A 26851-nucleotide genomic window follows, 5' to 3' on the forward strand; every position below is an offset into this window, starting at 1 on the left:
AACTTTCTAAACACTGGATGAAGCAAGACAATCTTATCAATTGATTTGGTGTTGTGTTTTATATAAAAGAGAGAGGGGCACTAGGCTATCTGAGATATTAGCGCCCAGTGAATTGAATTGCCCTCCATTACAGCACGAGCATTAACATGAAAGACATCTCAGTAAAAGCAGTTATCAATAATCCTAGGAATGATGATGCTCATTGGCTCTGCACTGTGACATACACACGTATTCACATGCAGATAACGGATCCATACCTTATCTAACCGTTACATTGATCTTGGCGTTATTGCCTAGGCTACCTACTGAGACCAAATTATGATTATGATTTCTCTGCATAGGCTATAATCCAAGTATTTCAATCCAAGTCGTCACTGAATGCATGGGCGCACCGTTTATAATGAAATAACGTTCCAAAAAAACATATTAGGCTACATTCTCACAATTAGGCAACATTTTATTGAAACATATAATTTTATTGAAACATATTAGACCTCCCTATTTTACAATCTCATTTTGGCAATCCCAATAAAACAGAACTGCTGCCAGCGATCCATGACCAAGGTTTGTTCTAATAATTAGTTGTTATAAACATTGCAAATATATAGGCACTCACCTCTTTCTTCACATTGCGCAGCAATTTATGGCGCGTCTCGGCCTCTGGAATAAGAAAATAACAGTATCATTCGAAAGCTGCCGAGGCATTCAAGCCTATGTCGATTTATCCCACCTATTAAAATAGAAAACGAAATTATTGAAACATCTTACCTCCCATTGCGCCCCACTGTTGCTGTTGATTCAATTGCACAAAGACAGCTATTTGCTTCAAATGAGCCTCTCTTCAGTTTACACTCTGGCCGATTGTGAATATGCGGCCGAACGCCCCCTTTAAAGCAACACACGCCACACGTTGCAATACACAGTCAATCTTGATGATATGGCCTGTATTTACAGCCTATGGTTCATAAAGGATGCAAGGAAACACGCAGGTAGGCTACACACGAAGGCAGGTACAAGCGCGCGCGCCCCCTCTCTCTCGCTCACTCACTGTATATATACACACACGCACACACACACAACACACACAATAAGGGGTTCAATATGTGGGTTGAAAGGTATTCCACTGTCTTATTTAGCGGGGCAATCTGTGATGATCTCCACCTCATATAGACTATATATGATTATTGACAGTAAGAATAACTCATTTGCAGTAGTCAGCTAACCAATATTGTCTAGATAACAGCTAATAAATAAGATCTCCATAGTAGTCAATGTGAAAAGCAGGCTATTACGTCCCGTATCAAAATAAATTAGTAGTAGGCCTAACACAATTTCATGTAAATATGTATAGAATTTTGAGTATGCGTTTTCAATGGCACAACACCAGATACCTCTCGCTTTCCGTCGCTGATGACAGACATAACTGGGAGGGAGGGCTCTTTGGGGAGGGTATCTTGATGATAGTGATGTACAGCGGCGATTTTAGCATGTACGTCTTGGTGAGGAAAACTCCAAAAATATTTTTGGATGCATGCCAGCAAAGCCACTACACAACACAACACAACACGAGCAATACATTAATTGCACTTTAACGGTGGCAAACGGTTCCCACAAACTGTTAAGGCCGACATAACGCTGTCCGAGCAGCAGAGCTTTCTTTTCAGCACCATGGAGTTAATAGCCGAGACTTGTCTGGCAGCAAAACAGTTAATTCAGCCTCATTTACTGCGTTTTAAAAAAACATAACTGATATGGCTGATTTGCACATAAACATAAACAAATGTGGTTTCTACTGACAATTGAGGTGTACAAACTATGGCATAAGGGGAAGACGAGCGGATGAGGCAATCCGTAATTTCTACGAGCAGATAAGAGGCAATCCATAATTTCGATTAAGACATTAATGAGCAAGATAGGACGAACGTAGTCAAGGTAACTATTTGTCAGCACTTTTAAACTGTACAGTGACAGAATTCAGAACATGGGCCCTTCTTATAGTATTCTCCCTGTAAACCAAGTCAGAACCACAGGATAAATAAAGGGGGCATATAAGCAATGAAAGCTCTTACAATATTCAATGATTACATTTCTCCAAAACAAGCTATAGGCTACATGTGCACCACCAAGTCAGAACAGTAGGCTAAATTAAGAGAAGGAAAGGGACCGAATTATTAGAGTGAGGCACATGGGCAACTTCCAGCTTACTATACAACATACACTTGGTATCACTTTCTTAGCTAAAGTATACATATCTTTGTGGAATATTACATAATTTATGCAGCAGCATACAATACATTTATGGACTCACCTTCTTGTGCTGTGCTCACTTGAACATGAAGGTGGTGCAGCTGTCCTTGTGGGCAAATTTTATTATCAAAGTCTGGTATTGTCTGAATATATGGCGCTTTCAAGACAACTGGGAACTTGGATCAAAGTTGAATCATGACGTCAGTGATCTTCAGGTCGGAGCTCTAGAAAGAGGCCCGAGGAGGATGACCGTTCAAAACGTATTTTCCCAGTTGGAGCTAGTTTTTTTCAGAGTGCCCAGTTGTCTTGAACTCACTGAAGTCAGAAATTTCCCAGTCCCAAGTTTCCAGTTGTTTTGAACGTGGCAGATTGATAGCATGGCCAATGTATTCAACATTTTCTGGCCCATGGTGTTGAATGTTTATCCTTTTAAGCTTGGAAAAGAGACCCTTAAACCCAGACTTGGACCACACACTTGCTCCACTGAATAGCAGGTTAGTTATTGCTTTGCAATCTTGCAGTTAGCCACTAATTCCTACCAAACCACCCATTGTTGAATTTGCATTTTCTAACTTGTTGTGTAATGTATATGTCCAATGGCCGAAGAGCACCATATGACATATGACAAGGTTTGAAAATGATTTGCCAGTAGACTGTCGATGTGATTCATGATGATGACTGCTTGTCTAGCTTGCTAGCTAAGATATCGACATGATCAGTCCAATCAAAGCTATGGTAGATATAATGTGATTTGACTTAATTTTATCTGTGGCCAATGACCTTGAGCCTTATTGGATGGGCACTTCTAATGTAACTCTATGGCAACACCTAAGGGGCTACAATTTTCAAGCTCTCCCCATAGATTTTGCGGTGATGTAGTGTCCCCATGAGTGACAGAAAACTGAGCCAATCACAGCGCAACTAGAGAACATTACCAACCCCTATGCGCCGTATTTTCCAGTGGCTGCCACAGAAAGCACTGAGCTAGGCTGAAACACCTGCATTTTGGAGCTGCCTTACTCAAGAAAACAAAAAAGAGACCATGTTTGTGTGCGGCTTAATTAACTCAATTGTTATTATTTTTACAATGTTTGCAAACTGATTAATGTCAAAATAACCTGCAAAACTGGCAACAACAACAAAATATATATATATATACTCTATATATTATTATTTATTTTTTATTTTTACCTAAACAGGTGGGTCTCAATGCCCTGAATGACGGGTCACCACGTGCCCTGAATGAGGTAGCTAACATTAGTAACATTCCAGGAGTGGTAGACGCATGTCACTTGAATCAAATGATAAATGGAAAGAAGGAGCTAAGCCTATCGATGTTGCTGTTGTTTGATGAAGTGGTTCTCCTGACTTATATAAAACTTTGGTATGTGAGATATGCGGTGAGACCGTATGTACAGAAGCCGTTGCAGTCTTGCAATTGTAAAAGGTTTGGAGACGTGGCAAGTGTTTGTCAAAGCAATAAATATGTTGTCGTTGAAGAGTCAGATGAGGCATGGTGTAATTGTGATGGGAATCACGTTCCCGAGATCCCGGAGTGCCCTGTAAGGATGGAGGTCACAGTAGCTAGGTTCAGGGCAATCCAGCAGGTCTCCTATGTGTAGGCAGTGAAAATAGCTGAAGGAGTCAGTAGAAAGGAGATGGTAGTGGATATCCCACAGTCTACAGTGAATGCCATGCAGGAGAAGGTTCCCGACACACTAATAGTGAAAAAGGTGGACTTTGTTGCGTTTATAGCGCAAGTGCCAAATTGCACTAGTCAAACTAATAACAAATCAAAGAAGCTAGACATCATTGTGAAGGCGGCAAATAAATGTCTGGATCCCCAGGACTTTACAGACAAAAATGTTACAGGGAGTACTGAATGAAGAGGTTCCCCTCCCAGGTTCCTGAGCCTGTGTAGGGATCTGAATAGACATTTAAATCGACTGAAGGAGTACAGTTTTTTGTTTTTGTTTGAAATTCAGGGTAGTACAGTAGCATGAATTTGGTTAGTGTTTTTGTTTTTGGTAATTAGTATGAATTTGTTGATCCAAAATATATTTTGTTTTTTGGGGTATTTTTTAGTATCCCGTACAGTAGGTGGCGGCAATACACATTTTGAGTGTAGTCTGCCAATAAACCTCAAAGAAGAAGAAGCTAAATAAGCCAACGTTAGACAGTTAGCATTTTCCTCATCAAATTTTCTGATCTCGTCGTTGTACAGTAGTATAAACTGTCTCATGAGTGCCTGTCTGAAACGGAGTGTGTAAAGGACTTTCTGTATACAAACAACTAGTTTTCTACCTAAAGTAAAAAGGGATGTCAAAGCGGCTGCGGAGCAGAGAGGTCTGCGCTGATTGTAGCTCTCAGGGTAAGCTAAACGATTGCTGGCTAGCCTTAGGAATTTAGATAGCATGATAGCTAGTTTATGTTAGCAGTTGTATGTAATGGTAACCCAAGCTATTTTAATATTTGCTTGCTTGATTTTGACTTTCAAAGGGATTCATATTCTGTTTGATTGCTTGTAGTTCCAGCAACGCATAGCTTTGCTTGCAAGCTAAACTAGCTGCTAGTATGACAATGTCCAAGAAGAATGGGGAAGTCAGCTAACCTTAGCTGTCTGTTGCTAGTTAGCAGCTGTTAGCCCTCAACTTTGTTATTGTTGCTAGTTAGTTAGTTTATGGCTAACTAGACTTTACAATAGTCTTTGTTTTATAACTTTAGCTTGCAAACTAGTTGGGGTATATCTCGTTTCTAGCTGTGTGAAAGTAAAAGTATGACATTTGTAGTTAGGGAGCTGCCTGAAATCATGAAAAAGAATGCATGCAGAATGATGTGACTCTTTTAGTCTAAATGGTTTGTATGGACTCGGAGCCTTTGTGGTAATATTGAGTCTAAAGGTGTGTGTCCCAGGCCCGTGCTGGGCCTCAGTGAACAGGGGCGTGCTGATCTGTGATGAGTGCTGCAGCGTCCACCGGGGTCTGGGCCGACACAGTTCCCAAGTCCGACACCTGACCCATACACCATGGCCCCCCTCCCAGCTACAGGTGAGCACCTCACACAAGCAGCTATACTGACGCTCAAGAACAGTCAACTTCTTCAATTGTTGTTTTCCCTTACCAATTGGTTGTATTGTTTGCTTCCTTTTTAGATGGTTCAGAAATTGTACAGCAATGGGGCCAACTCCATCTGGGAGCACAGCCTTCTGGACCCCTCGTCTATCACGAGTGGGAAACGCAAGGCCAACCCCCAGGACAGAGTCCAGTGAGTGGGGCACATTTCAAACTTTTAGTTGAAGGTTAAATAATATAATTTTAAACCAATGTGATGACAAATCTGGGCATCTCATCTCACCATGATCTCTCACTTTGTTGGACTCTCTGTTGTATTAAAATGCCATTGGGGTCAGGTTTGCCTGGACAGTCTGAGGTTTGGAAGTGTGATTTTCTGTTCCCTTCACAGTCCCCATAAAACTGAATTCATCAAGGCCAAATATCAGATGCTGGCGTATGTCCATCGAATGCCCTGTCGAGAGGATGACAGTGTCACCACAAAGGACCTCAGTAAGGTGAGAGATTGCAGCCAGACCACACCCTGGATTGCAGGCTTCATTGCCATTGAGCTCATTAATTTACCAATTTATCAACTGTTCTTTATTATCTGTTAGCTAACCAAACCTCCTTTGGCCTACACTCTAGCAACTCCACTCCAGTGTTCGGACTGGGAACCTGGAGACGTGCCTGAGACTGTTGTCTTTGGGAGCCCAGGCCAACTTCTTCCACCCGGTATGTAAAAAAATATAAAATTGTCTGTAAATCAAATTGTATTGGTCACATACACATGGTTAGCAGATGTTAATGTGAGTGTAGCGAAATACTTGTGCTTCTAGTTCCGACCGTGCAGTAATATCTAACAAGTAATCTAACAATTTCACAACAACTACCTTATACACACAAGTGTAAAGGAATGAATAAGAATATGTGCATACAAATATATGAATGAGCGAAGGCCGTGTGGCATAGGCAAGATGCAGTAGATGGTATAGAGTACAGTATATATGAAATGAGTAATGTAAGGTATGTAAACATTATATAAAGTGGCATTGTTTAAAGTGACTAGTGATACATTTATTACATCCAATTTTTAATTATTAAAGTGGCTAGAGATTTGACTCAGTATGTTGGCAGCAGCCACTCAATGTTAGTGATGGCTGTTTAACAGTCTGATGGCCTTGAGATCGAAGCTGTCCCAGCTTTGATGCACCTGTACTGACCTCACCTTCTGGATGATAGCGGGGTGAACAGGCAGTGGCTCGGGTGGTTGTTGTCCTTGATGATCTTTTTGGCCTTCCTGTGACATCGGGTGGTGTAGGTGTCCTGGAGGGCAGGTAGTTTGCCCCCGGTGATGCGTTGTGCAGACCTCACTACCCTTTGGAGAGCCTTACTGTTGTGGGCGGAGCAGTTGCCGTACCAGGCGGTGATACAGCCCGACAGGATGCTCTTGATTGTACATCTGTAAAAGTTTGTGAGTGTTTTCGGTGACAAGCCAATTTTTTCAGCCTCCTGAGGTTGAAGAGGCGCTGTTGCGCCTTCTTCACCACACTGTCTGTGTGGGTGGACCACTTCAGTTTGTCCGTGATGTGTACGCCGAGGAACTTAAAAATGTCCACCTTCTCCACTACTGTCCTGTCGATGTGGATAGGTGGGTGCTCCCTGTGCTTTTTCCAGAAGTCCACGATCATCACCTTTGTTTTGTTGACATTGAGTGTGAGGTTATTTTCCTGACACCACACTCCGAGGGCCCTGTAGGCCGCCTCGTCGTTGTTGGTAATCACTGTAGTGTCGTCTGCAAACTTGTTGATTGAGTTGAAGGTGTGCATGGCCATGCAGTCATGGGTGAACAAGGAGTACAGGAGAGGGCTAAGAACGCATTGGGGCCCCAATGTTGAGGATCAGCGGGGTGGAGATGTTGTTTCCTACCCTCACCACCTGCAGGCGGTCCGTCAAAGTCCAGGATCCAGTTGCACAGGGCGGGGTCGAGACCCAGGGTCTCGAGCTTAATGACGAGTTTGGAGGGTACTATGGTGTTAAATGCTGAGCTGTAATTGATGAACAGCATTCTTACATAGGTATTCCTCTTGTCCAGATGGGTTAGGGCAGTGTGATTGCGTCGTCTGTGGACCTATTGGGGCAGTAAGCAAATTGGAGTGGGTCTAGGGTGTCAGGTAGGGTGGAGGTGATATGATCCTTGACTAGCGTCTCAAAGCACTTCATGATGATGGAAGTGAGTGCTACGGGGCGATAGTTGTTTAGCTCCGTTACCTTAGCTTTCTTGGGAACAGGAACAATGGTGGCCCTCTTGAAGCATGTGGGAACAGCAGACTGGGATAGGGATTGATTGAATATGTCCGTAAACACACCAGCCAGCTGGTCTGCGCATGCTCTGAGGACGCGGCTAGAGATGCCATCAGGGCCGGCAGCCTTGCGTGGGTTAACACGTTCAAATGTTTAACTCACGTTGGCTGCGGTGAAGGAGAGCCCTCATGTTTTGGTAGCAGGCCGTGTCCGTGGCACTGTATTATCCTCAAAGCGAGCAAAGAAGTTGTTTAGTTTGTCTGGGAGCAAGACGTCGCTGTCCGCGACGGAGATGGTTTTCTTTTTGTTGTCCGTGATTGACTGTTTACCCTGCCACATACATCTCGTGTCTAAGCCGTTGAATTGCGACTCTACTTTGTCTCTATACTGACACTTAGCTTGTTTGATTGCCTTGAGGAGGGAATAGCTACACTGTTTGTATTCGGTCATGTTTCCGGTCGCCTTGCCATGATTAAAAGCAGTGGTTCACGCTTTCAGTTTTGAGCGAATGCTGCCATCAATCCACGGTTTCTGGTTGGGGAAGGTTTTAATAGTCACCGTGGGTACAACATCACCGATGCACTTGTTAATAAACTCGCTCACCGAATCAGCGTATACATCAATGTTGTTGTCTGAGGCTATCCGGAACATATCCCAGTCTACGTGATCGAAGCAATCTTGAAGCATGGAGTCAGATTGGTCGGACCAGTGTTGAACAGACCTGAGCACGGGCGTTTTCTGTTTTAGTTTGTCTACCGGCTGGGAGCAACAAAATGGAGTCATGGTCAGATTTGCCGAAAGGAGGGCAAGGGAGGGCTTTGTATGCGTCGCGGAAGTTAGAGTAGCAATGATCCAGAATGCTGCCAGCCTGGGTCGCGCATTCGATATGCTGATAAAATCCCCAGCTTCAATAAATGCAGCCTCAGGATATGGGGTTTCCAGTTTACATAGAGTCCAATGAAGTTCTTTCAGGGCCGTCGAGGTGTCTGCTTGGGGGGGGATATACACGGCTGTGATTATAATCAGAGAATTCTCTTGGTAGATAATGCGGTCGGCATTTGGTTGTTAAGGAATTCTAGGTCAGGTGAACAAAAGGACTTGAGTTCCTGTATGTTGTTATGATCACACCACGACTCGTTAATCATAAGGCATACACCCCCGCCCTTCTTCTTATCAGAGAGATGTTTGTTTCTGTCGGCGCGATGCCTGAAGAAACCAGGTGGCTTTACCGACTCTGATAACGTATCCCGAGTGAGCCATGTTTCCGTGAAACAGAGAATGTTATGATCTCTGATGTCTCTGGAAGGCAACCCTTGCTCGAATTTAGTCTACCTTGTTGTCAAGAGACTGGACATTGGGGAGTAGTATACTCAGGAGCGGTGAGCGATGTGCCCGCCTACGGAGTCTGACCAGAAGACCGCTCCGTCTGCCCCTTCTGCGGCGCTGTTGTTTTGGGTCGCCAACTGGGATCCGATCCATTGTCCTGGGTGGTGGTCCAAATAGAGGATCCGCTTCGGGAAAGTTGTATTCCTGGCGTAATGTTGGTAAGTTGACATTGCTCTTATATCCAATAGTTCTTCCCGACTGTATGTGATAAGACTTAAGATTTCCTGGGGTAACAATGTAAGAAATAATACATTAAAAAAAAAAAAAAATGTAGCAGTTTCCTAAGAATGCGAAGCGACCATCTCTGTCGGCGCCATCATGGTATCCACTCAGTTGCCTGAAATGTATCAATACATAAAAGCCTGCACGCTATTGCACCAGTGCCCACACACAGTGTCCAGTGTCTCATTGTATTGGGGGTGGTGTGGCCTGTCCAGTGTCTCATTTTATTGGGGGTGGTGTGGCATGTCCAGTGTCTCATTGTATTGGGGGTGGTGTGGCATGTCCAGTGTCTCATTTGTATTGGGGGTGGTGTGGCATGTCCAGTGTCTCATTGTATTGGGGGTGGTGTGGCATGTCCAGTGTCTCATTTGTATTGGGGGTGGTGTGGCCTAACCAGTGTCTCATTGTATTGGGGGTGGTGTGGCCTGTCCAGTGTCTCATTGTATTGGGGGTGGTGTGGCCTGTCCAGTGTCTCATTGTATTGGGGGTGGTGTGGCCTGTCCAGTGTCTCATTGTATTGGGGGTGGCGTGGCCTGTCCAGTGTCTCATTGTATTGGGGGTGGTGTGGCCTGTCCAGTGTCTCATTGTATTGGGGGTGGCGTGGCCTGTCCAGTGTGTCATTGTATTGGGGGTGGTGTGGCCTGTCCAGTGTCTCATTGTATTGGGGGTGGTGTGGCCTGTCCAGTGTCTCATTGTATTGGGGGTGGTGTGGCCTGTCCAGTGTCTCATTGTTTTGGGGGTGGTGTGGCCTGTCCAGTGTCTCATTGTATTGGGCTGGTGTGTCCTGTTTGTCCTTCAGGAAAAAGGAAACAGTCCACTGCATGTAGCAGCTAAGGCATGCCAGGTGTCACAGGCAGAGCTCCTGGCTGTGTATGGGGCGGATCCTGGTGCCCTAGACACAGGGGGTAAGACCCCTGTTGACTACGCAAGGTAAAGCAGTCTTCATACTCTTTTATACTGCACTTGAGCAATCCATTACCGCTGATGGTGTGACAACTCTTTCCCAGAAAACGGTTTATGAGGCTGCCTAGTACTTACATTTATTAGAAGAATGATGTAAATGATTACGGATACTGAATAAACTGCAACTTTACCACCTTTGGGTTTTATTGTAAAGAGGTCTAAAAATACAGTGCTATGGTTGGCATTTACAGTAAACATAAATTGACCTCACCGTCACTTATATTGATGTGGAAAAGACTCATGACCTTTTATTCATGTTCCAATCAGACAAGCAGGCCACCAGGAGCTGGCAGACAGACTGGTAGAGATCCAGTATGAACTCACAGACCGCCTGGCATTTTACCTCTGTGGGAGAAGGCCAGGTAAGAGTGGAGAAGACGCATTGACAGGGACATGGTGAATAATTGAACCCTGATATGGGCTGCAGGTAGCCTAGCGGTTAAGAGCGTTGGGCCAGTAACCGAAAGGGCGCTGATTTGAATCCCTGAGCCAACTAGGTGAAAAAAATCTGATGTTTTCCCCTTGAGCAAGGCACTTAACCGTAATTCCTCCAGTAAGTCACTCTGGATAAGAGTGTCTGCTAAACAGGGTCTCCCAAACTTGGTCCCCCCCCCCCCCCCCCCCCCCCCTGGGTGCACCAAAATGTGCATGTCCGTTGTTTTAATCTGACTGTGTTTGTCTACTAGATCATAGGACTGGACAACACTTCATAATCCCACAAATGGCTGACAGGTAAGAACTGAGCCCAACATGATGGCATGCTTATGGAGAATGGGAATGGAATGCTGTTCAGACATGTTGGTGTTTCAGTGGCATTTTACAAAAACCTCTTTTCAAAGTCCTGATAAGCCAGCTGTGTGTATCCATCCTATGGTTTAGTAACTGACGATAAAACGTAATGCATTTATCAAACCATCCTTATTTATCTCTTTCCTGCCATATCTTGATGGAAAAGAAATTTGTAAGTATGTCAACTGTTGTCTATAGTTATTTGTCTTGAATGTACTATATAAACTGACATCCAACTGGCCTCACAACCGCACAATGCGTGTAACCACACCAGCCCAGGACCTCCTTCACCTGTGGGATTGTCTGAGGGGGGAGGGGTGCTGAGGAGTATCTCTTTCTGTAATAAAAGCCCTTTGGTGGGGAAAAACTCATTCTGATTGGCTGGGCCTGACTCTCTAGTGTGTGTGTCAAAAGTACCAGTCAAGTTTGGACACACCTACTCATTCCAGGGTTTTTCTTTTATTTTTACTATTTTCTACATTTGTAGAATAATAGTGAAAACATAACTATGAATTAACACATGTAGTAATCAAAAGGTGTTAAACAAATCAAAATATATTTGATATTCTTCAAAGTAGTCACCCTTTGCCTTAACAACTTTGCACACTCTTGGCATTCTCTCAAGCAGCTTCACGAGGTACTATCTGGAATGCATTTCGATGAACATATGTACCTTGTTAATTACCTTGTTAATTTCTGGAATGTCTTTCCTCCTTAATGTATTTGAGCCAATCAGTTGTGTAGTGACAAGGTAGGGGTGGTATACAGCAGATAGCCCTATTTGGTTAAAAAAAACAAGTCCATATTATGGCAAGAACAGTTCATATAAGTAGACAAACGACAGTCCATCATTACTTTAAGACATGAAGGTCAGTCAATCCGGAAAATTTCAAGAACTTTGAAAGTTCCTTCAAACCATCAAGTGCTATGATTAAACTGGTTCTCACGAGGACCGCCACAAGAAAGGAAGACCCAGCGTTACCTCTGCTGCAGAGGATAAGTTCATTAGAGTTACCAGCCCCAGAAATTGGCAATTAACTGCACCTCAGATTGCAGCCTAAATTAAAATCTTCAGAGTTCAACAGACAGACTCATCTCAACTTGAACTGTTCAGAGGAGACTGTGTGAATCAGGCCTTCATGGTTGAATTGCTGCAGAGAAACCACTACTAAATGACACCAATAAGAAGAAGAGACTTGCTTGGGCCAAGAAAAATGAGCAATGGACATTAGACCGGTGGAAATCTGTCCTTTGGACTGATGAGTACAAATTTGAGATTTTTGGTTCCAACCGCTCTGTCTTCGTGAGACACAGAGTAGGTGAACGAATGATCTCCGCATGTGTGGATCCCACCGTGAAGCATGGAGGAGGTGGTGTGGGGGTGCTTTGCTGATGACCCTGTCTGATTTATTTAGAATTCAAGGCACGCTTAACCAGCATGGCTACCACAGCATTCTGCAGTGATACGCCATCCCATCTGGTTTGCGCTTAGTGGGACTATCATTTGTTTTTCAACAGGGCAATGACCCAAAACACACCTCCAGGCTGTATAACGGCTATTTGGCCAAGAATGAGAGTGATGGAGTGCTGCATCAGATGACCTGGCCTCCACAATCACCCGACATCAACCCAATTGAGATGGTTTGGGATGACTTGGACCGCAGACAGAAGTAAAAGCAGCCAACAAGTGCTCAGCATATGTGGTAACTCCTTCAAGCATTCCAGATGACTACCTCATGAAGCTGGTTGAGAGAATGCCAAGAGTGTGCAAAGCTGTCATCAAGGCAAAGTGTGGCTACTTTGAAGAATGTAAAATATGATATATATTTTATTTTAGTAAAAAGAAAGAAAAAACGTTGAATGAGTAGATGTGTCCAAACCTTTGACTGGGGGTGTATGTAATTGTGATTTCTTATTTTTTATATATATATATATATAAATTAGCAATTTTGTCATTATGGGATATTGTGTGTAGATTGATGAGGGGGAAAACACTTTAATTTTAGAATAAGGCTGTAACCTAACAAAATGTAGTTGAAGTCAAGGGGTCTGAATACTTTCTACAGGCACTGTATATATTTTATTTTTATGTCTACAGCAGTCTGGATTTGTCAGAATTTGCAAAAGCTGCAAAGAAAAAACTCCAGTCTGTGAGTGACTGTATATATTTTTTCCAAACATGGTTTTATTATGGTCCTTTTAGACAACCAGTGATGTGATTTTACTGTGGCTTGTGATTTCAGCTCACTAACCATCAGTTTGAAGAGCTTGCCATGGACGTTTATGATGAAGTGGACAGAAGAGAAACTGATGCAGGTTGAACTGACATTTGACGTGTTTGTAGTGTTTGATAAAGGTATCATTAGGTGTTTTAATAAATTATTAGTGTGATTTAACAAAACAAATAATGTTTATTTCTGTTCTGTCTTTGCTGTATCAGTGTGGCTCGTGACTCAGAACCACAGCAGTCTGGTAACAGATACAACTTTGGTGCCTTTCCTCCCTGTCAACCCTGAATACTCATCCACAAGGAACCAGGCAAGTCACCTAAAAATGTCTTCCAACGTTATATCAAATTTGGTTGGTCTCTTTCCCAAGCCTTTAGGTAAATGTTATGCATTTGATTGAAGAGCCTACACTTTCAGCACTGCTGCTTCATAATGTTGTGTCTTGTGGTCATTTGTTTTGCAGGGCAGACAGAAGCTAGCAAGGTTCAATGCACATGAATTTGCAACACTCGTCATTGATATTTTAACTGATGCCAAACGTCGGCAACGGGGGAACTCCTGTGAAAGTCCCAGAGGTATAGTACCGTAATCTGAAGCTACATTTATTCAAAATGGGGTATTTATGATTTGATCCAGCACCTGATTAGAACAAAGCTCATTACTGTACCCACTAGGGCATGGTTGTTGCGTGGTCCACTCACCTGACTGTTGCTCTCTCTCCTCAGAGGACATAGAGCTCATCCTGAAGGGAATCGGCAGCCATCATGGGAGTGATAACCAGGACAATGAAGACCAACCAGATTATGACAGTGTGGCGTCAGATGAAGATCCAGAGCGGGAACCCGCCTCTGGCAAGAATGGGAAAGATGACAGGACCAAGGTAACACCATATTTGTAGTTTTTGTTAATATAGTTTTTCATTACCATTAACATTACTGTTCCATTCTCCTTCCGCATGCTGCAGAGCTCGGAGTCGTCTGACCTGTCTGATGGACCCATCACAGTACAGGAGTTCATGGAGGTGAAGAGCGCCCTCACGGCCTCCGAGGCCAAGATACAGCAGCTGCTCAAGGTCAACTGTCACCTGAGTGAGGAGATCCGGATGATGCAGAGCAAGGTATGTTTATGACTTGAGCATTATAACAACTAACTGTTCCCACAGTAAGTCTAGTGGCTTCACTATTATTCTACAATATAGAATATAGTCCAAATAAAGAGAAACCCTGGAATGAGTAGGTGTCCAAACTTTTGGCTGGTAATATATATATATATATATATATATATATATATATATATATAAAGTACCAGCCAAAAGTTTTGACACCTACTCATTCCAGGGTTTTTCTTTATTTGGACTATATATATATATATATATATATCTATATCTATATCTGAATTTGTCCCCACTCAAGCACATCCAGTTCCAAAATGCTGTAAAACAGGTTGCCCTTTTTTGCACTGACAACATGAGCAGGACCAACACAACAAGGGAGCAGTTCTCTCTCGCTCTCTGTGCTCTTCCTCGCTCTCTCTCTATGGTTTTCCTCGCTCACTCTCTGTGCTCTTCCTCGCTCTCTCTCGATGCTTTTCCTCGCTCTTCCTCGCGAGAGAGCATAGAGAGAGAGAGCGAGGAAGAGCATAGAGAAAGATAGAGTGGGCGTCCTGTTTTACAGCATTTTGGAACTGGATGTGCTTGGGTGGGGACAAATTCAGATTGTAATCCAAGTTTTAATGACTACAACCTAAGTGTGTGTAAACTTCCGACTTCAACTGTATATATACACACACTACCGTTCAAAAGTTTGGGGTCACTTAGAAATGTCCTTGTTTTTGAAAGAAAAGCTAATTTTTTGGTCCATTAAAATAACATCAAATTGATCAGAAATACAGTGTAGACATTGTAAATGACTGTTGTAGCTGGGAATGTCAGTTTTTTTAATGGAATATCTACATAGGCCCATTATCAGCAACCACAATGGCACGTTGTGTTAGCTAATCCAAGTTTATCATTTTAAAAGGCAAATTGATCATTAGAAAACCCTTTTGCAATTATGTTAGCACAGCTGAAAACTGTTGTGCTGATTTAAAGGAGCAATAAAACTGGCCGTCTTTAGACTAGTTGAGTATCTGAAGCATCAGCATTTGTGGGTTTGATTACAGGCTCAAAATGGCCAGAAGCAAAGAACTTTCTTCTCAAACTCATCAGTCTATTCTTGTTCTGAGAAATGAAGGCTATTCCGTGCGAGAAATTGCAAAGAAACTGAAGATCTCGTACAACGCTGTGTACTACTTCCTTCACAGAACAGCGCAAACTGGCTCTAACCAGAATAGCCCTTACACATCCTGGTGGTGTGTTTTGGGTCATTGTCCTGTTGAAAAGGAGAGTGATGGAGTGCTGCATCAGATGACCTGGCTTCCACAATCACCCGACCTCAACCCAATTGAGATGGTTTGGGATGAGTTGGACCGCAGAGTGAAGGAAAAGCAGCCAACAAGTGCTCAGCATATGTGGGAACTCCAAGACTGTTGGAAAAGCATTCCAGTTGAAGCTGGTTGAGAAAATGCCAAGCTTGTGTAAAGCTGTCATTAAGGCAGAGGGTGGCAACTTTGAAGAATGTAAAATATTTTAGATTTGTTTAACACTTTTTTGGTTACTACATGATTCCATATGTGTTATTTAATAGTTGTGATGTCTTGACTATTATTCTACAATGTAGAAAATAGTAAAAATAAAGAAAAACCCTTGAGTAGGGTGTGTCAGCTTTTAATATTTTTATTGAACCTTTGTTTAACTAGGCAAGTCAGTTAAGAACATTCTTATTTACAATGACGGCCAAACCTTAACCCGGACGGCGCTGAGCCAATTGTGTTCTGCCCTATGGGCCTCCCAATCACGGCCGGTTGTGATACAGCCTGGAATCGAACCAGGGTCTGTAGTGATGCCTCTAGCACTGAGATGCAGTGCCTTAGACGGTCGCCACTCGGGAGTCCCCTGACTTTTGACTGGCACTGTATATATATATATTATGGCACGAGAGACACCTGTCAGATTCACGCCTGTCTCAGTGGACTAATACATTGTGGAGGCCATGGGGATGGCTCACCAGAAGTACATTTATCATTTAATTCCCATAATTTGTAATCTACCATGTTTGTTTGTTTGTTTGTTTACAGTACTTTTTTTTTAATGCGTTCAATATTATTATTATAACAGTATTTTACCGTTCTCATTGTCGGAGTGGACACGTTGTTTGCGGACCGCTCAAGCTAGGCTACACTTAACCAAGTTAACCAAGTTTTGGTTAATTTCATTCCATTTACGTGTTGTCAAGTTATTAATTGTCTTTTGTTTGTAGCGCTCTTGTCAATGTTGAGTAAGGACGCGCACCTGATTATGCATAGGAGTACGCATAGGCTACCTAACCTGCGTGCAAATGTAGGCCTATAAATGTGCCCATTTGCGGATCTGATTGTCTTAACTCACCATCACTGTGGAGTTTCTCTAAGTAATTTTTTCTTCACCTCAAACAGCAAGCAAATTAAGTCTATTTTTACATCCATTGAGAATGACAATAGTTCCTCAACGTAGCCTATTTGAACAACCTTTCCAGCTCTCTTTCGATAACCACTCGGCGTGAAAGGGGAAAAAAATGTCATGCTCTGATCCCGTGGAAACGTCATAAAAGAGGCCTAACTGATTACTTGTTATCCCTTGTGCAAATAGCCTTCATCTATGTCTGTCCGGCACTCACTGGCGTGGGAAGCTCTAAGGACCCAGTATATTTTATACAATGTTGCTCGTGCTAGCTTCAGGCCAGACCCAAGTTAATAGTTGATACACTGTTTCAAGTTCCTTGCATACAGGCCATGCTTAGCCAGTGTGCTTTTATAGGATATTTTAATCAGGGTATTTTCTACCTGCAGGCTGCTATGTTTTTTGTTTTTTTAGCTTCATGGAGGGTATTTTTACATAGTTGGCAATGGCGATACAAGTTCAAAATCAAATCAAATTGTATTAGTCACATGAGCTGAATACAACAGTTATAGGTTGACCTTACAGTGAAATGCTTACTTACGAGCCCCTAACCAACAATGCAGTTAAAAAAAAAATCAGGATAAGAAATAAAAGTAACAAGTAATTAAAGTGCAGCAGTAAAATAACAATAGCGAGACTATATACAGGGGGGTACCGTGACTTTTAGAATTTTGATTAACCACATAATGATTTTGAGACACGAAGACTTTATTATAAATTAAATTAAACTGCTCCATGAAAATGTGCATATGAAAATCATTACTGGCATGCAGATTGGTAGAAATGGTAAGATAAATTGGCACTCCAAATGGACAACCTCAGGCTACACCAGTTATCCACCGGCAACTTCAGGAGCTTCATGGCAGAATCTGCGAAGGCCAGCAGCAGCTGGAGGATGGTCTGGCTCTCTTCAGTCATTTGTGTCTTAATTATTTAATCACAGTGTGGTTAAAGCATTAGAAATGCTCAGTAGCCTACATATAGTTGATTTTATTAAAACGTGGTGGGTGTGTCTTTATAAGGAAAAGGTTCAACCAATGGATTGGTCGAAAGAACAGACGAATCTAGGTCGACCAAGATTTTTTTGTAGTCTGGGGCAGCACTAGTGGAAGTGCAGCTGTGCTCTCTGGCCATGGGTTCCCTTTTTCTACAGAGATGGGTTCCCTTTTTTACAGTCTGGATGGAGAGATTTGTCTCTATCTAAACCTGCACTGATACTATCACATCCTCCATGTTATGGTCACCCTAGGTTTCACCCATAGGCCCATATTTAAGTTATTACACAGAAATAAAGCTGATGTTCTGAACTGTTGTCCCCTCCAGCTGAACTCCCTGCAGACTGAGAACTCATCCCTGCAATGGCAGGCCCCCAGGGGCTCGCAGCACCCTCCGGACCCCTCTGGCCACCCCCCTGTCCACGGAGGACGCCCCATGTCCATGTACGAGACAGGCTCGGGCATGAGGCAGTACCCCCACAGGGGTGACCCTCCTCGCCGTGATGACGGCCTCACCATACAGCCACTCCCTACAAACGTAAGTACAGAGACTACTCACACCGCTCCCTCCTGGACTGTTCTATGGCAGACACAGTGGACCGGTGCTGTCAGCAGTTTTGGTCTGCGGTAATTCAGTTTTTGTTTGTGCATTTATCTCCTCCCCATCCTCCTCTAGAGTATAGTCAACTCCCTTTGTGTAAACTTGATTTGACCCCTTTCTAGATTGGGAGGGGTCCTTTGGGGACCGCCTCATCCTCCCTCCCAACCTTCCCCTCCTCCCTGTCCTGGTCGCGGGATGAAAGAGCTCGAAGGGTTAAGTACCGAATCTCCCCTCAAGGGAGGGTGGGGGCAGCAGCCCCAGGGGAAGGGGTGGACTATCTCCTCTGCTTGTCCCCTACTGTTCCTATCCTTCTTTACCTCCTCCTTACCTCTGTCCTTTAACTGCTCCTGTACCTCACTGCATCTCCTCTCAGCATCGCCTGGCTGTCTGGCTGCATACACCACCATGCTGCTGTTCTTCATTGACCTTTGTTCCCCCAGCCAGCACTGCTGTGTAGAGTTCCTGAAAAACGTTATTTTTTTATATGCCAGCGCTAAACATGGGTGTTTGCCATCAGTGTGTTTTCAAAGGCCCCAAAGCATTACATGTACGGTATGTTTCCAAAACATGCATCCTGTCAGAAGGCTACAGTGGTGTTGAAACAGACAAGGAATACAAATTGATATATGGTTCATGGTAGTGTGAACAGTATTATTTACCAGCCATACTGGTAGAGAAGCATCTGTACTGAAGCCTTTACCCGTACAGCAGAATGTCTTGATCTTAAGCTTGCACTAACAGCACCCACTGCTGTACCTACTGCTTAATGCCACATGGAGCTGGTCCCTGGTTTCAAACTTCCTACCTCTTTTTACTTTCTGCTTTGAAACCAATTGAGGTCTGTTTAATATGAAATGGCTTTTTAGGTTCAGAGAGCATGATTCTGACACGTATGCTTCATCAAGCACGTTCAGACCTCTGTAACATGTCCGTACTGCTGTTCAGATGCTCTCCAGATTCAACGGTTGTCTGGAAGCTTACTGTATCATTCCTCCCATTGTAGGGTTGCAGCCTAGAGGGACAGAGCATGCTGGAGAGTGACTATGACAACACACCAAACCACTCCGGACTGGAGGAGTCCGGGTACGACTTTTGATTCAAATCTCTATAGTAAAAAAATATTGTATATTTGAGAAATATACTGTATGTGAAATGTAGGAACTTAATCATGTGGCAGTCAATCCTATACAAAGCGATCTACAAGTGAGGGAAATCCTAAGCCTGTAACCTCTCCTCTCCCCATGCAGTCTGGGCAGGAACAGCAGTTGGCTGGGGGACGGCAGTACATCAGATCAGGGGGAGGATGAGACTGAGGCTGACTCCACCCTACCCTTCACCGAGGACGTCATCTGTAAGACAGAGCAGATCACCAAGAACATCCAGGAGCTGCTGAGGGCCGCACAGGAGAACAAACATGAGAGGTAAGGTCAGGGGTTATAAGAACACAGAAAACACCAATCAGCAGTTAGAGAAAAGGTCTGTTGACTAAAAGGTTGTGTGTTCATGTGGAACTTGCCCTTACAGTTCAAAATATAGGACATAATGCTGTCTATATATTGATCCTTCATCCAACCTTCCAGCACCTGTTCTTCAACCTACTACAGTCATTGTTTTTTAGAGGATGTATCTTGTTTTTCTATCTTTCTGTTCTCCTGAGTTCTGTTTTCACTATCCTGTATTCCCACTCTGTCCTCCCCTCCCTGTGTTTTCCTGTCTGTCTGACTCCCTTCCTCACGGTGTGGGCTAGCTCCAGGCCAGGCAGTCTAGGTTGCTTCTCTGGCCTGCTGCCCTGCTGTGAGGGGGGTGGCCGCGGACGAGCCTGTCTCTACAGCCTGATGCCCTGCTCTGACAGGGCTGTCTCTCTACGCTGCTGCCCTGCTCTGAGAGTGCTGAAGAGACCCCCCCTGGCTCCTGGTACTCTGGCCTCTGTCCCTGTCTCCCAGGCACTGTCACTGTCTCCTCTGTCTGTGTGCTGAGGGGCAGGGCTTGTGTCAAACGCAGCTGGCAGAAAACAAAGATTCCCTTATGGAATGCCAAATATAGGCCTACAGGGCTTTTACATGTCAACACACAGGCTATCCTTATCTGTATTTGTCTGTGTTTGGTTAATATTTGTGCTCTCAATCTTGGATTTATTTTCTATGTTTTTTTTTATTAAATACAGAGACATTTTCACACTGGCATTCATTCAGTGTTTATACAGTCCACTTGATTTTGTTGTCTTTAACACAAACCCTCACTATTGGCCCCCCTTTGACTAAAGCTGTGTGGTATTTGCTTAGCTTTTGTGCTTGTGTACCAAACCTCACTCCAGCTGGTGACCAAAGAACACCTGCCAATTTGTATGCGTCCTCTCAGTCACTTAGCTACTGGGTTATAACGGAGGCATTGTTATTGATTTGAAATGGTGGAAAGTATGATGTATTTCATGATCTGATTTTTAAGCCATGTGTTTTGTCATTCATTGTTGATATTGTCATGGCTTAACAGCCTCCACTACATTATGTTGTCTATGGAATAATACAGGACATGTGTTCAATTTACTCAAATGGAGCACATGGTTGCTATTAATGAACACACTTAGTATTCAGTATATTCTCTGTTTTGTCTGCCATTAGCCAGGGCTTCTCATTCTCTCACTTGTCCACAAATAAACCTCCACCAGGATATCACTGGATGACTTTGCTATTTTGAGAGGTGTTTCATATAGTAAGGGGGTCAAGTGCTTAGCAAGCTTCTGTAAACATTCCTAAGTATTCTACATATTTGTTTAACAATGTTATTGAAAAAAAAAAACTGGGCCGAAGTTTTCTACTAACATCTATGTTGGAAAAAGGATCACTCCCTTACTTGACGTTTTGTTTCTCCTCCCCCCTCAGCTTTGTACCATGCTCAGAAAGGATCCATGTGGCTGTGAGGGAGATGGCCACTCTGTTTCCTAAGGTAAGCTGGGGTGACCTCAACAACAGAGACTCCTCCTTTGTGTGCAAGAGCCAGTGAGGGTTGTTTGTTTGGTAAACATGGATGGGAAATAAATGTCTTGCAGCTCTTGTTCTGTTAGATGTTGCGCTCTTTTCTTCAGGGTGGAGATAATTTAACACGCACGCAACGGCAGTAAATCCGCCCATTACTCTAGTGTTGAGGGCCGTTTATTGCCTATGTTTTGCCAACAGTATGTGACCCCTCCCTGCCTCCTCCTCAGAGGCCGTACTCTGACACAGTGCGAGGGTCCCTGCGGCTGCTCACTTCCAGTGCCAGCCGGCTCCAGGGGGAGTGCCAGAAGGCCACGCCCCATGACCCTTGCCCCTCCGAAATGCAGCTGGTCACGCAGCAGGTCATCCAGTGCGCCTACGACATTGCCAAGGCTGCCAAACAACTCGTCACTGTGACAACCAAAGAAAACAGCAACTGATTTTTAACCCAAAGACTAACATCCCTCTTGGATATTTGAAAATGTTATTATGGCTAATTTCAAGTTATCAGTGTTACGTTATGTTATTATTTGTATGCCTCCATTTTTATTTAAAATGCTTAATTGGTCATAGTGGATTTCTAGTGAAGAACGTTTACAGAAAATGTACCTTCCGAAACATGGGTCAACCGAGGGATTTGTCCATGGGTTTGTCTGTTAAATAGACTAATACTGCTAGAGTGTGACGGCCTCTGAGCTTACCTCATAGGAGACATGCTAGTTACATTGAAGTTACTGAACAGTTTTGCAACGTTACACATTTAAACATTTCTGTGGTTGCTGGGGTGCTTGTGCTTGATGCTCTTCCCTATGCACCAATGACACGTGACTGTCCAAAGGTTTCAAACAGCATTTTAAGCAGTTAGCTTTTAACTTCTTATTCAATGCCAAACACATTGGGATTTTGAACATAGGTCAGTGGAATACTGCCTCATGCGTCATGATACGTCCATTACAAGGTTTTCGTCAAGGTTTTTTCCATGAATGCCATTTCTATGTTTTATACTAAAGCCATAAAGGTGAGGACAACTGCCAAGCCAGTTTTCCATTGTTTCGTTTTTCTTTTTGTAGTTTGAGCAGAAGGTGAAGCCATACCTCTAATATACATGTACCTCACACACATGCTCAATATACATTTTGTTTTAGTGTTTAAAAAAAATAAGAAATCTCTCCCAAAGGGATTCTCAAAATGGCCAATTCCAATTCTATAATTTGGTCTTTTCTTATGAAAGAATGAAAATGTACAAACATCTATTCTTAATTCATACAACCCTAATCTATATTATATTTATGAATACAATGTCTCACACCTATCTAACAAAACATTTATTTTCATAAAATGTATGTTTAACAGTTAAAGTTTCCTTGTATATTCCGTGCTGTTTGAAGACATGCAAGTTTTCATCTTGGTGGTATGTGTTTCCATATATCCACCGGCAATCAGTTGTGCTCGTGATCTCTCTCTCTCTCTGTGTGTGTGTGTGTGTGTGGTGCTAAACCCAGCCTATGCCTTGTATTGTCTTGATTATGCTGCTAGTGGTAAAAAATGTGCAACTAATAGGGTGTTAAGATGTGTTAAAAGCATTGGTTCTGTATATGTAATATGAACTATTTTATATTAGTCATGTGTTGTCCAGGGATGTGGGAGTGATGATCAATTATGTGTGCCATTGAGTGTTATGAGCCCGACACAAGTCATAGTTATTGCCTTTGTGGTTTAAATACCTGCCTTTTTAAAGTAATAAACTTTAATTTATAACTCAGCTGTTACAGTTTGTGTTAAATGTGTGAATACCTTGACTATTATGCTACAGTTTGTGTGCTGTGGTGTGGCTGAGGTACCAGTCTGTTTACCTTCACACATTCCACACATTCTTGTACTGTGTGTCATATGCCAAAGATACGATAAGATGTTTAGCATGACAAGGAGTGGAATGATAGCTAAACAGCCTGGTACCCTGACTGTGTTCGCCTACATCAGGGGTCCCCAATTACATTCAGCCGAGGGCTGAATGTAAATTACTTAAAATATATATATCTATATTCCTTGAGCGGATGGTCGGGGGGCAGGAACACGGTTATAAATAATTTGTACATTGCAAATTGACCACAAGAATCACAAACAAAAATTATCTTGCAAACTTGATTGCTAACATGTACAACTTTGGGGGTTGTATTAACAGTGTAATTAACTAAATGCTATAAGGTGTTTTATTCCATTCAGGAAAGCTGTGTCGAGTACATTTTGCTCCATCGCCTCCACATCCTGGACAGTATTCATAGGGAAATCAGCCCCCTCGGGTAGTACTGCTATCGCTGTTACTACTGTCAGGTCGACTCTTCTTCATCCATGTCTGAGTCCGTCTGCAGATCAGAAATCTCCTCTACCTTTTTAAGTTTGATCCGAGCCTGTTCATAGGTAGCTGTGAAAAGAAAAACATTACGTATTTAGGCTACTGATCTAGTGCAACATTTTGGTCTTTATGGTCATCTTAGCTGGTACCTAGTTGGGTTAACCTTGTGGGCCAGACATGGACAAACCCATGTGGGCTACAAAATGGGTCCCTATGGCTGCATTTACACAGGCAGCCCAATTCTGATAATATTTTCCACTTATTGGTCTTTGACCAATCAGATCAGCTCTTTTGCCAATAATTGGGTAAAAGATCAGAATTGGTTGCCTGTGTAAATGGAGCCAAATGGACCCTTTACCATTTTAATGGGCTGTAGTTGACATACAGTAACCTTAATCGCTTTTTTTTTTCATTTGAATATATTTATATTTTTTGACCATTCAGATTTCAGAATAAATTCAAGATCATGTCATTTAAATGTATCTGGTCAGTCTGTTCAAACAAGCTGATTTTAACCAGCTCAATAATTGAACATGGTATTTATTTTATTTCAGTTAGTGTAGGGGGCAAAGTTTCTAATTAGTGTATGAGGCAAAGTTTCTAATTTCTGTTTCATTTGGGTTAGTTTAAGTTTTTATTTTACGAAACTACAACCTTTATAAAATAAAAAATCTATAAATTCCTCCAAAAATACTTGAATCCTTAAATCAGTTCTACTCAAGTTTGTTCGATTCCACTCAAAAAAATCCCCAACATATTACAGCATGTGAATCTCAAATAATTTCCCAAGCAACTCCTGAACAATTCATCAGCTTTCTGCAACCAAAATGGCAGCCATCATATTAACCCTTCATGTGGAATACATATCATCAGTCACAGGCTTCATTAGGAAATGTGTTGATGATGTACCCACAATAACAATCCGGACATACCCCAACCAACAACCTTGGATTAATGGAGATATCCGTACAATGCTGAAAGCCAGTACTGCAGCATTCATGTCAGCAGAACGAACCCTGATGACTCTGGCACGCGACGCATATAAGGCAAGCAGGTATGAACTCTGCAAATCCATTAGAGATGCAAAAAGACAATACAGACCCAAACTTGAATTTATGTTCCACAACTCAGACTTGCGTTGCATTTGGCAAGGACTACAGACTATCACAGAATACAAAGGCAAAACCAGCTGTGCTGTGCCCACCTAAGCCTCCCTCCCAGACAAGTTTAACCCATTCTATGCTCGCTTCGAGGCAGACAACCGAGCCAAACAGGAAGAGTCTTGCTGCTCCGGATGACCGGGTGCTTTCATTTTCCGAGGCTGACGTTAGGAATTTGAACACTCACAAAGCCACCGGCCCAGATAGCGTCCCTGGCCGTGTCCTCAGAGTGTGTGTTAACCAGCTTGTGGGCATCTTCTTGCACATCTTCAATCTGTCCCTGTCCCAGGCTGCAGTCCCCACCTGCTTTAAGGAGACAGCCATCATCCCAGTGCCCAAGAAAAACAAGGTGACATGCCCAAATGACTATTGCCCCATGGCGCTCACCTCAGTCATCATGAAGGCTTCGGGAGGCTGTTCATGGCCCACATCAAGGCCGCATACCAGGCACACTGTACCCACTCTTGAGTCAATATGTATTTAACCCCTTTGTTATGGCAAGCCTAAATAAGTTCACGAGTAAAAATGTTCCGAAAGTAACGAAAGTTGCATGGACTCACTCTGTGTGCAATAATAGTGTTTAATGTGATTTTTGAATGATTACCTCATCTCTGTATCCCACACATACAATTATCTGTACAGTCCCTCAGTCGAGCAGTGAATGTCAAACACAGATTCAACCACAAAGACCAGGGAGGTTTTCCAATGCCTCACAAAGAAGCGCATCTATTGGTAGATGGGTAAAAAAAAGAAGCAGACATGGAATATTCCTTTGAGCAAGGTGAAGTTATTAATTACACTTATGATGGTGTATCAATACACCCAGTCACTACGAAGATACAGGTGTCCTTCCTAACAGTTACATTTTAATTGTATTTAACCCTTATTTTACCAGGTAAGTTGACTGAGAACACATTCTCAGTTACAGCAACAATCTAGGGAATAGTTATAGGGGAGAGGAGGGGGGATGAATGAGCCAGTTGCCAGAGAGGAAGGAAACCGCTCAGGGATTTCACCATGAGCCCAATGGTGACTTTAAAACAGTTACAGAGTTTAATGGCTGTGATAGGATAAAATTGAGGATGGATCAACAACCTTGTAGTTACTCCACAATACTAACCTACTGTAAATGACAGTGTGAAAAGAAGGAAGCCTGTACAGAATAAAAAATATTCCAAAACATGCATCCTGTTTTCAATAAGGCACTAAAGTAAAACTGCAAAGAATGTGGCAAAGATATTGATTTTATGTCCTAAATACAAAGTGTTATGTTTGGGGCAAATACAACACATCACTGAATATCACTCTTCATATTTTCAAGCATGATGGGGGCTGCATCATGTTGTGGGTATGCCAGTCATCAGCAAGAAATAGGGAGTTTTTTAGGATAAAAAGAAGCGGAATAGAGATAAGCACAGGCAAAATCCTATAGGAAAACCTGCTTCAGTCTGCTTTCCAACAGACACAGGGAGACAAATTCTAATTTCAGCAGGACAATAACCTAAAACAAAATATACACTGGAGTTGCTTACTAAGATAACATTGAATGTTCCTGGGAGGCGTAGTTACAGTTTTGACGTAAATCGGCTTGAAAATCTATAGCAAGGCTTGAAAATGGCTGTATAGCAATGATCAACAACGATCTTGACTGAGCTTTAAGAATTTTAAAATGAATAATGTGCAAATATTGCACAATCCAGTTGTGCAAAAGAAAGACTCACAGCTGTAATTGCTGCCAAAGGTGATTCTAATGTGTATTGACTCAGGGGTGTGAATACTTATGTAAATTAGATGTTTCTGTATTTAATTTTCAATAGATTTGCAAAAATGTCTAAAAACATGTTTTCACTTTGTGATTATGGGGTATTGTGCATTTAAAAAAATATTCAGGCTGTAACACAACAAAATGTGTAATAAGTCAAGGGGTATGAACACTTTCTGAAGGCACTGTATGTGAGAATGCTGTACATTGAGTACAGTTCAGCATTCAACACTATTGCTCTCTCCAAACTCGTGTCATGACAACCTCTCCATCAACATTAGCAA

General features: G+C 42.7%; 2 protein-coding genes across 8 annotated transcripts in view; one reads left to right on the plus strand and one right to left on the minus strand.

The window, feature by feature from the left end:
* LOC115149208 (small G protein signaling modulator 1) overlaps positions 1-13982 on the minus strand; it is a 30557-nt gene extending 16575 nt beyond the window's left edge. For 2 of the 3 annotated variants that reach the window (XM_029691853.1, XM_029691855.1), the window contains exons 1-2: positions 769-1021; positions 617-660 (exon numbers count right to left, since the gene is read on the minus strand). In XM_029691853.1, the coding sequence (XP_029547713.1) occupies positions 617-660; positions 769-775 (51 nt within the window). In that variant the 5' untranslated portion in view covers positions 776-1021. Of the gene's footprint in view, positions 1-616; positions 661-768; positions 1022-13890 lie in introns of those variants that run through there. The other variant, XM_029691852.1, reaches the window with a different exon arrangement.
* Positions 4380-23054, plus strand: LOC115149209 (ARF GTPase-activating protein GIT2). 5 transcript variants are annotated; one of them, XM_029691858.1, is made up of 22 exons: positions 4380-4618; positions 5161-5294; positions 5399-5511; positions 5710-5815; positions 5946-6032; positions 10009-10139; positions 10440-10534; positions 10859-10904; positions 11128-11133; positions 13060-13111; positions 13205-13277; positions 13402-13499; positions 13653-13764; positions 13915-14069; positions 14154-14306; positions 18048-18257; positions 18443-18532; positions 19324-19403; positions 19568-19741; positions 20068-20234; positions 21200-21263; positions 21523-21654. In XM_029691858.1, exons 1-21 carry the CDS (start codon positions 4567-4569, stop codon positions 21235-21237), a joined length of 2172 nt encoding a protein of 723 aa, XP_029547718.1. In that variant the 5' UTR covers positions 4380-4566; the 3' UTR covers positions 21238-21263; positions 21523-21654. The 5 variants fall into 5 exon arrangements, with proteins under 5 accessions (XP_029547718.1, XP_029547716.1, XP_029547719.1 ...); XM_029691856.1 differs by lacking the exon at positions 20068-20234 and having other exon boundaries at positions 21523-23054; XM_029691859.1 differs by lacking the exons at positions 18443-18532; positions 20068-20234 and having other exon boundaries at positions 21523-23054.
* The last annotated feature ends 3797 nt before the right edge of the window (positions 23055-26851 follow it).

Source organism: Salmo trutta, chromosome 15, assembly GCF_901001165.1.
Source record: "Salmo trutta chromosome 15, fSalTru1.1, whole genome shotgun sequence".
Lineage (NCBI taxonomy): Eukaryota > Metazoa > Chordata > Actinopteri > Salmoniformes > Salmonidae > Salmo > Salmo trutta.